Source organism: Notamacropus eugenii, chromosome 1 (assembly GCF_028372415.1).
Source record: "Notamacropus eugenii isolate mMacEug1 chromosome 1, mMacEug1.pri_v2, whole genome shotgun sequence".
NCBI lineage: Eukaryota > Metazoa > Chordata > Mammalia > Diprotodontia > Macropodidae > Notamacropus > Notamacropus eugenii.
Window position 1 is genome coordinate 736,196,696 of NC_092872.1, and position 10,495 is coordinate 736,207,190.

The 10,495-nt window shown below is 39.0% G+C and overlaps 1 protein-coding gene across 1 annotated transcript in view; it reads right to left on the reverse strand.

The window, feature by feature from the left end:
• The window catches only part of LOC140520415 (uncharacterized), a 40,861-nt gene extending 35,266 nt beyond the window's left edge, over positions 1-5,595 (reverse strand). Inside the window, 1 exon segment of the mRNA XM_072634337.1 lies at positions 5,569-5,595. Within this exon segment, the coding sequence (XP_072490438.1) occupies positions 5,569-5,595 (27 nt within the window).
• Between the last annotated feature and the right edge of the window lie 4,900 nt (positions 5,596-10,495).

The following is a 10,495-nucleotide window of genomic DNA, read 5'->3' on the forward strand; positions in this document are numbered from 1 at the left end:
GATTGTGAGTCTCCAAGTTTGGTGCTCTATCCACTAGGCATTCTATCTACTTCACGCCTATTAGTTATTTTTAATTTTAAAAATTAAATTAAAATTTTTTTCTAATTGATGAAAATCTGTCTACCACTCATCTCTTTCCTCCCACTGGAAAGAAAGATAAAGAAAATCCATGTTACAAATATATATATAGTCGAGCAAAACAAATTCCACATTGACCACATCCAAGCATATATATATTATATAACATATTATACATAATATATTATATATTACACACATATATATGTATATACATATACATACATATATATGTGTGTGTGTGTTATCTCTCTCTCTCAGTCCATTTCTCTGTCAGGAGGTGGGCAGCTTTTTTTATTATGAGTCCTCTCAAATCATGGTAGGTCATTGCATTGTTCAAAGTCTCTGAGTCTTTCAAAGTTCTTTGCCTTTACAACGTTATTGTTATTGTATATCCTGTTCTATTGGCTCTACTCGCTTCAGTTTGTAAAAATTTACAAAATCTTTTGAGTTTTCTTTGAAATTGTGGCCTCATAATTTCTTACTTCATAATAACATTCTATCACAATTAAATACCATAACTTATTCAGTCATTCCCCAATTTATGGGAACCCTCTCAGTTTCCTATTCTCTGTCCCTGCAAGAAGTAGTTTTGCACACATATATTCTTTTCTATTTTAGACGATATATTTTAGATATAGGGCCAAAAGGTAAGCATAGTTCCAAAGTGCATTCCAGAATAACTGAACCAGTCTACAGATTCACCAATAGTGTATTAATATGCTTCTTTTTCCATAGCTCGTTAGCATTTTCCATTGTCTTTTTTTGTCAGCTTTATTAATCTGATGGGTGTGAGGTAGTACCTTGGAGTTCATTTCATTTGAATTTCTTTTATTAGTGATTCTGGGCATTTTTATATGGAGACTGATAGCTTAAATGAATTCCTTTGAAAACTACATGCTCATATCTTTTGACTATCAATTGGAGAATGGCTCTTATTTTTATAAATTTGAATCAAGTTCCTATACATCATACAAATAAGATATTTTATTAGAGTAACTTGCTGTGAAGCTTCCCCCCTTCCATTTACCTTCTTCTCTTCTTATTTTAGCTGGATTGGTTTTGTTTGTGCAATTTTTATTTTTTTAAATTCTATGGAAAGAAAATTTCCATTTTATATTCTGTGATCCTCCTATCCCTTGTTTGGATCTGAACTCTTCCCCTGTTCAGAGATTTGACAGGTAATTTCTTTCTTGCTCCTTTAATTTGCTTATGCCATACCCTTTATTTCTAAGTCGTATACCCATTGGGGTATTATCTTGGTATATGATATGATTATTGGTCTATACCTGGTTTTAACCAGGATGCTTTCCAGTTTTCCTAACAGTTTTTGTCAAATAGAGAATCCTTACCCCCAAATAGCTGGAATTTCAATTTATCAAACACTAGGTTATTGTGCTTATTTGATTAGCACTTTGTGTGCCTAACTTGTTTCACTGATCAACTTTCTTTTAGCAGGTACAGTGTGTGTGTGTGTGTGTATACTGTGTGTGTGTACACTGTGTGTATGTGTGTACACTGTGTGTGTGTGTATGTGTGTGTGTGTGTGTGAGAGAGAGAGAGAGAGAGAGAGAGAGAGAGAGAGATTGAGAATTGCTGATTACAATACTGCTTTGTGGTATAGTTTGAGATTTGGCCAGACCCCTTCCTTCTCACATTTATTTTTCATTATTTTCCTTTAGCTTCTTTACCATTTGTTTCTCCAGATAATTTTGTCAATACTTTTTCTACCTCTATAATAATCCATTGGTATTTTGCTTGCTCTCGCACTAAATAAATATATTAACTTAGGTAATATTATAATTTTTATCCCATTGGCTAAGCCTACCCATTAGCAGTTAATATTTCTCTAATTATTTAGATGCCTTAATTTGTATAAAGAATGTTTTGTGCTTGTATCCATAGAGTTCATGTGCATGTCTTGGCAAGTTCCTTCATAGGGTACACATTGGATTTCCTCTACCATGCTCCAGCTTTTCATCTTCAAGTCCTCACTCTGGCCCTGAAATCCATGCATTGAAAGTACCTTCTGCTCCTCTCTTGGATTGAATGGCTCCTCTCAAAACCTCTATTTAAGGAGATTACCCAGACCAGTCCAAATCATTCTTTTCCAGGATGCACCCTTGACTTTCTTTACCATGCTCCCATACCAGGTACCTTCCCCACCCTGCTGCTTTTGGCTCCCCTTTGTTTGTCCTCCTTTATTAGAATGTAGGATCCCTGAGGGCAGAGACTTTCTTTGCATGAGATATTCTAGGACATCTAGTACCTCTGGTGTGAGGGCTTGCTTAGCTCTTTTCAGAGCTGCGTATCTGGAACTCAGCTCTCACCTGTAACTCCCAGAAGCTATAGCATGCACAGTGGCCATGCCTCAGTAAATTATCTTTGCAGATGGGCTTAACTAGGTTGAGGATAACCAATGGGTCTCAGACCCATCAGTGAGTTAGTGGGGTGTCTAGTAAAGAATTCCCCTGGCAGAATGGGTCCATGAGAATAATTTGTTCCAAGGACTACGGAATGAGCTGAAGCATCCTCTGTGGAGCACTTCGAGCTTGGTCAGATGTCAAAGACACCAAGGCATCACCCACTGCATTCTGGGCCATCACCAGTTGTCTTGACTTATGTCTTGCCCTGGAATTTGATGACTTTGGAAGACAGTGAGGCTGATGACTTTGCATAGCTCTGCCTCACTTAAATTCAACTCACAAGCGAGTCAAGATATCGCCCTCTGATGTCAGCTCCTCTTCAAAAACAAAGGACAAAAGCAACAATAACTTTTGTACTTATATTCCCAGAGCTTAGTACAATGCCTGACACATAAATACTTAATATGTACTGATTAATTTATTATTTTATACTCTAGGTATTTTGAGTGGGATTTTTCTGTTTCTTCTTGCTGGGTTTTGTTTGTAATACACAGAAATGCTAACGATTTGTGTGAATTTATTTTATATCCTGAAATTTTGCTGAAATTGCTAATTATTTCAATGAAAATTTTTTACCTTTTATTTAGTATTTTTTACCGGGTACATATAAAAACAATTTCTAATATTTGTTTTTAAAACTTTGAGTTCCAAAATCTCTCCCTTCTTCCCTACCCACTTTGCCTCATTGAGAAGGCAAGCAATTCGATATAGATTATACACGTGTAGCTATGCAAAATATATCCATACTAGTCACTCTGTGAAAGAAAACACAGAAAAAAACTCCATAAAAATAAGGAAAGTTTAAAAGTATGTTTCCATCTGTATTCAGACACCATCAGTTCTTTCTTTGGGTATGGATAGTGTTATTCATCCTAAGTCCTTCAGTGTTGTCTTGGATCATTAAATTGCTGAGAATAGTTAAGACATTCACAGCTGATTAGCCTACATTATTGCTGCTACTTTGTACACAGTATATTTCATTTTCCATCAGCCCATGCAAGTCTTTCCAGGTTTTTCTGAGAACATCCTGCTCATCATTTCTTGTAGTACAATAGGATTCCATCATAATCACATCCCACAACTTGTTCAGACATTCTCCAATTGTCCTCCCTCTTTTCCTCTTATCCTCATCTCACATGACTCAGCTGCCTTCTGCTATTATCTCCTCCTTTACCCCTGTTTCTTATGAGGAACTTGCCCTTCTTATCAAGGCAAATCCTTCTTCAAGAATGAGTATTTCCATTCTATCTTGTCTACTCAATCAGATTTCGCCCTCTATTACCCCTGTTCTCTCATTAATTTTCAATTTCTCTCTCTCTCTGTCTCTCTCTCCTCCCTCTCCATCCACTAGTTGTTTCCCTTTTGCATAAAAAATACACCTAGGTCCTCCTGATAGAGCCCTAATAAAGCTTCTCCTAGCCCCAATATTCTGACTTCCTCATGGGCCTTACTGAACAGCAGGCATGTCCTGATTTAACCACAAAATCTGGCTTTAACCATACCACAGTCCCTCAGATTTGATACAGCCACTGCCTCTAGCTACCCACTACCTCCAGATTCAGTTCTCATATTTGAACAGGTGTGTTCTTATGCTCAACCACAATCACATCGTCCATTTAGCCCAAGACAGGATCACAATACCTAACTATCCATCTTGACTAGACAGCACCACAATAGCTAGCCAAGCACAACCAGGATGTTTCACCACTCAGCCATGGAAGGGACCCCTTCCCCTATTACCTAATTCCTTAACAAATCACTCCTGACCTTTTTAATATTTATCATATTCCTATATTCTGTATAAATTTTGATTGTGTAATCAGCATCACATACTCTATAAAATCATCTGTCTCACCTTACTGAAATTGCAAGTTTCTCGAAGGAACTTGGCCACTCACCAGAGCATAAAACCTCAAAACCACAATAAATCTCTCTAATTGGCTTGGAGTTGACCTGAGTCTTTGAAATTCTTTGAGACATCCTGCCATATCACAACCTGACCCTTATTAGTTTTTGATGTCCTTGGGTAGGCAGAGTCCCTGACTCTGTCGCTACCTCCATCCATATGGATCACAGACTGTGATTCAGTTCCCCTCTTATCCAAAGGTAAGCCAATCTTTTTTCATTCTCTTAGCTGGGAGATCCTTCAAGCACCGAGGAAGGCTTGATTGGATCATCTGGGCCCTAGCACCCAGGAGCCTTGTGGTCAAATTCCCTTGAGACAGAGTATAATCTGTTTGGAAGTTCTTTCTGAACTCATTTTTTTTCTCATCCTTTTGCTGGGATGCCACTGAAGGGATGAATGTAACAATAGAGGGGATTTCTTGAGGCTTACTAGCACTCAGTCCCAGCTCCCATCACATGGGACTACTAAACTGTAATAGAGCCTGGTCTCAATATAATCTACAGGACCAAGAAAAGTTATCACTATCTGTTTGTATTTGTCTGTTCTGTGTCTGTGTGAAAATATCTCAGTCTGCGACCTTGTAAGATTTTAAATGCAACCAGTCAGAAAAGAAAAACTTCTGACCCGAACTGGAAAGATTGAGAGTATTAAAGAAAAGGTTGTTGGCAAAAAAGTCTCTCTCTCTCTCTCTCTCTCTCTCTCTCTCTCTCTCTCTCTCTCTCTCTCTCTCTCATCAAGTTCTGGAGGTGGAGGGAAAGACAGAAAAAAAGAAGGGGTAAACTCCCTTGAGATCTATCTACGAGAAAAAGGGTCAATTTTCAAGGCTACATTTTGGAATAGGAATAGCATTTAACCCTTTCCTATGTCACATAAAGAGAAAAGGGTTGTGTAAATAGGGATATAACCAAGGTAATTGAGTATCATTTGGAATATAGATCCAGGTAATTGAATTAAGTCCGGTTAAGTTTTAAGTGAAATGTTGTCTCTTCTAATTTGATGTTTAAGATAAACTAGAATTTATTATACTACTTGGCACTAAGATAACTGTGAAAATGCATGGATCTGAAAAAGAGATGCCTCAGAGATGAAACTTTTAACTTTCCAGTACAGAGAAGAGGGGACTAGGTACCATGGGATCTTTTCCAGCATACCACTAACCTGGACTGGCAGGTTCAAAGCTCCCATTCTCGCAGAAGCTTTTAAGGGGTGGACACAGAAGTAAAGTTTTTTTTAAAAACCCTTTTAAGATTCTTTACTCTGTCATCCTGGCTTTGACTGGGCTGAGGCTATAGTGAAAAGTTAGAATAACTAAAAACATTTTAGCAGATTCTGTTAACTCCTCTCATCCCAGATCCGATTAAGGAAAGAGAGTGCTGAAGAATGGTAGGGAATTTGAGTCACTCTCTCCCTGACCTGATGAAAGGAAGGAGCAGGGTAGGTGAAGCAACTATAATGGAGGCCCCACCAGTAACAGCCCTGTGCTCCTGGGCACCCTGAAGCCTACTCCTCTAGGCAAACTGATGAACCTCTCCTCTCAAACCCCTGAGTCCTTGCTCTTACACTACTGGAATCCGGAGTTTTTGATCCAAGCTCCCCAAAACTGAGCAACTCCTGTCAGGAAGTTCTTAGGTTCCTCAGGGACCCTCCTCCTTATCCACCAAATCACTCTTCTCACTGTCCCTCCAGGGGCTTAAATTCAGGTGCCTGACTCTACAACCTCCCAGCACTCCCCAGTCCTTAGTCCCTTACACAAAAGCAGCCACCTTCTCCCTCCTTCCCAAATCCTTGACTCAACCACTCCCACAACTGCCTACCTACAACAACTCTTACAAATGTGGGGAGAGGGGAAAAGGGATGGACCAGTGCTGTATGAGGTAAGAAGCCAGCCAGCCTCTGGTAAGCCCAACCCTCGTTTCAATAATATTTATATGTGATGATTTGAAAATGAAGTTAATGTCATTTGAAGTTTACTGTTTGTGTTATTATTGTATTCCTAAACTGTATTGTAAAATTTCTTATATTAAAAAATTTGGGTGACCACTATGAGTCAGAAATGGTGTCAGACAAAGCAATTTTTAATCTGAGTTTTGTTGAAGCTAAAAGACAGTGGAAAAATTGTTTAAAACCAGTTATTTTATTAAGCTCTTCCAACACTGTCTTACAGTTAAAACAATTTGGCTGTCACTTATGAAAATAATAAGATTATTAGCTAAGTTAATTAGGGTTATTGTTATCATGTAAAAACCTAAAATTGGTCCCACAGTCGCTCTAATGGTAGATGGATGGATATTCCTTGCTCTCAGGAAGAGAGCAAAGGTTGCCTCTACTATAGGGTTATGGGGGTGGTGGTGGCGGTGACCGGATGCTCCATGTGCTAGCTACCTTATGCTGGGATCCTAAAAATGTAATACAGGATCCTTGAAAGACATCCTGGTCAAAAAAATCAGTCAGGTCAAAGCAAATTAAATTAAGATTGAAAATATGGGACTTGCCACAGAAAGTATATGGTTTTCATCAGTCCAGAGGAAGAATATCATAGGGTGGACAGGAGGTCCTTTCTTTGTGGTCCCTGTCGATTTCCCTTATTTTTGAACTTGCCAGATCCCTAGAAACCACCTAGGTGGGGCAAGGTCATCAGTTCAATGGGGAAGAAAGTTTGTTGGGGTTATGGAGTTGTGACATAACAAACTTGACTAGCTCAGAATTTGCAAGTTAATGTGCTTATTGCCACTCCATAAGAGTAAAAACAATTGTATCTAGCCCTAAGCGATGATTGTGAGACTTGTCATTTGAGGTAAAAGCCCTTGGTAAAGGTCTTGAAGTAAAAGCCTACGGATTTTATTTTGAGTTTAAATATAGGTATACTTGTCTGCATTAAATCAGTATTTGAGAAAATACCACAGACTACTCAGAAGGAATGTGTTCCTCCTACAGGTGGAGGCTTGTTTCTGGGAAAAGCTGAGAGAACAATTTTGGCCTCAATCTAAATGGAACCCTTCTGGCTCAGTTTCCCCAATGTCATTCCTTGATAAGGAATGTTTTCCACTTGGCTATTCCTGAGTCTGGCTATGAGGTACAATTGGTAACTCTGAGTCCTAATTGAATTCAAACAGAACTAAGGATGTTTTTATCCTGTCATATCTGGCATAATTATGTCTAAGCTTTTTTCTTTTGTAGCAAGTTTCTATAATCAGAGCAAGTGGTCAGTAGAAGACATGAGCACAATGTAAGCATGTGAGATCTTGCTGTTTTCAGTCTGAATGTGTAGTCATTCCATATCCCAAAGAACTAGGTACATTAGGGCTTGGACTTGTCATCTGCCTGCCTGTAGAGTCACGTGAAAAATTAAATCCCTGGAATAGAACATTCTTTCAGAATGATATAGGAATACCCAAAGACACCAATACAATGTTAATCATTATCCCATATACTAAGGCCTCGGGTACATCTGAGCTACTATAACAAAACGCGTGTTACATCCGAGCTATTCAGCCTAAAATTATATTGCTTTCTATATTCTAAACAACTTAGTAAATGGGTATTTGGTCGAGCCATCTGCCTGTTACAAGACATATATGTCTGTTTGAAATAAGGTCCTTAAATGTTTTCAAAATTATGTAAGAATTGGGTATTAGTATGACTGATTGAGGAACATAGCTATTATTCTATTAATTTCTGAAACTAAATCAGAAAAATCTTCAATTTGGTTTGGACTTAAGGTACCCTCCCACCTTATAATTGGACTAAAGTTAATGTCTTATGAGCAAATTCTTTTGTATAACTATTGAACCCAAGGTTGGAAAGCTTCTACTTGCAAAAGTGTTGTTATTCCTACTTACCTGTATAGGGTTGGATCCTCAATAGCATCTGATTCTCCTAAAGGAATTGGAATAAAGGAGTGGAAATTTTTGGGAAAGTAACAAGATCAGATAATCCTGTATGTTAAAAGTAAATAATATTAGTTAATCTTGGTTTCTTTGTCTTTATATTTGGGCTCCGCATAGTGAATTTGCTATCAGATTTGTATCTTCCAGATTACATGCCATTCGCCTACCTTTGGTAGCCTGTACTCAAGCCATCACCTCTTCGATGTGACCTATGTTTGGTTTCAGTCAATTTCCTCCTTGGGGACCCATTGAGACAGGGACAGATCTACACCTTCGTCAGTCTGAAAAAGCTACAGAATCTGAGATCTTTGTCCCTTTTTCCAAATGAATTTGGGCCCCAGCTTTTGAGGGGGGAATGATGGAATCATAATAAAGCTTGACCCTTCCCCCCAATATTCTAACTTCCTTATGGTCCCCACTGAACAGCAGGCATATCCTGATTTAACCACAAAATCTATCTTTTACCACACCGCAAACCCTCAGACTCAATACAGCTACTGCCCCTAGCTAGCCACAGCCTCCAGATTCAATTCACATATTTGAACAGGTGTGTTCTTGTACTCAACCACAATTACATCATCCATTTAGCCCAAGACAGGACCACAATACCTAACTATCTATCTTGACCAGACAGGACCACAATAGCTAGCCAATCAGAGAGCAACACGACCAGGATGTTTCACCATCCAATCATGGAAGGGACCCCTTCCCCTCTTACCTAATCTTTTTACAAATCCCTCCTTTTTAATATTTATAATTTCTGTTATGTAATTTCATCTTTACCTTATAAAAATCCATCTTGCTTTCTCTGAAGTTGCTGGTTCCTCTTGGAACCTAGCCTCCCTCTGAGGGGGATCAATCCTTAATAAACATAAAAATGTACTTGGATTAGAGGTGGTTTGACTCTGAAATCTTTAAGATGGTGTCACCATGACACACCATGAAACTGCAACAGTTTTTGACTTTCCTGGGTGGGCAGAGACCCAGCTCCTATCCCACAGCACTAACCTGAAATATTCCCCCTTAAAGAAAACAATCCTGTTTGAACCATTCATCCCTGTTAGATATTGCCTCATCTCTCTCTTCTCTTTCATGTCATCTCCTTGAGAAGCCACCCAGTCTCATAACTGAACTCCGCACTTTCACTCACCACCATATCCAATCTGTTTCAAAGTTCTGTTGATTCTACCTTTGCAACATTTCTCAACGAGGTCCTCTTTTTACCTCTAACATATCCGCCTCCCTGGTGCCTGCTTCGACCATTGCAGTAGCCTTCTGGTTGGTCTCCTTTTCTCTAGTGTCTTCTCTCTCTAGTCCCACCTCCACTCAGATGCCAAAGTGATCTTCTTAAAACTCAGGTATGACAATGTCATTCTTCCCCCCACCCCCAACTCAGTAAACTCCAGTGACTTCCTAATATCTTCAAGATCAAATAAAAAGTCCCCCATTTGGCTTTTAAAGCCAGATTTCCTGTCTTTCCAGTCTTTTACTTTATTCTACTTTCCAGTGAGACTGGGTTGCATGAATACAACTTGCCCAACTCTGGCCATTTTTACTGACTCTTCCAAGTCTGGAATTCTCTCCCTCTTTACCCCTGTCTCTTGGTTTCCTTGAATTTCTTCAAGTTTTAGCTCAAATCCTATCTTCTGCAGAAGTCTTTCACAGCCCCATCTTTGTTATAGTGTCTTTCATCTAAGATGATATCCAATTTGCCCTCTATAAATACTGTGTGTATCAAGTTATTTCCACATGCTTTCATCTCCTCCATTAGAATGTGAGCTCCTTGAAGGGACAGAATGTTTTTCCTTCTTTTGCACCCTTATCTGGCACTTGGTAAGAGCTTAATAGATGCTTCTCGTAGTTAGTGATAAGAGATGCTAAGGTAAGCTGTTTGTTGACATGACATGAACTAAAATAGAGGGGGCCAAAGTCTTCAATCCAATCCAGTCCAATCCAATCTGACCAGAACTTATTTCGGAGGGCAATTCATGAATTTAGGAGAGATGGGGAAAACATTTGGTGATTCTGAAGGAGGAAGCTTGTGGGTTCCAAGGAATGATTCAGTTCAAGTTTTTTTCTCTACAATGGGGGAACCAGGGCATTTGGCAAAGAAGGAATTTACAGTTGAGATTTGGTGGTGGGTTGTGACAATGGAGGTATTTTAGGCTCCTTCAGGACTGAAGCTGGAGGAAATTTGA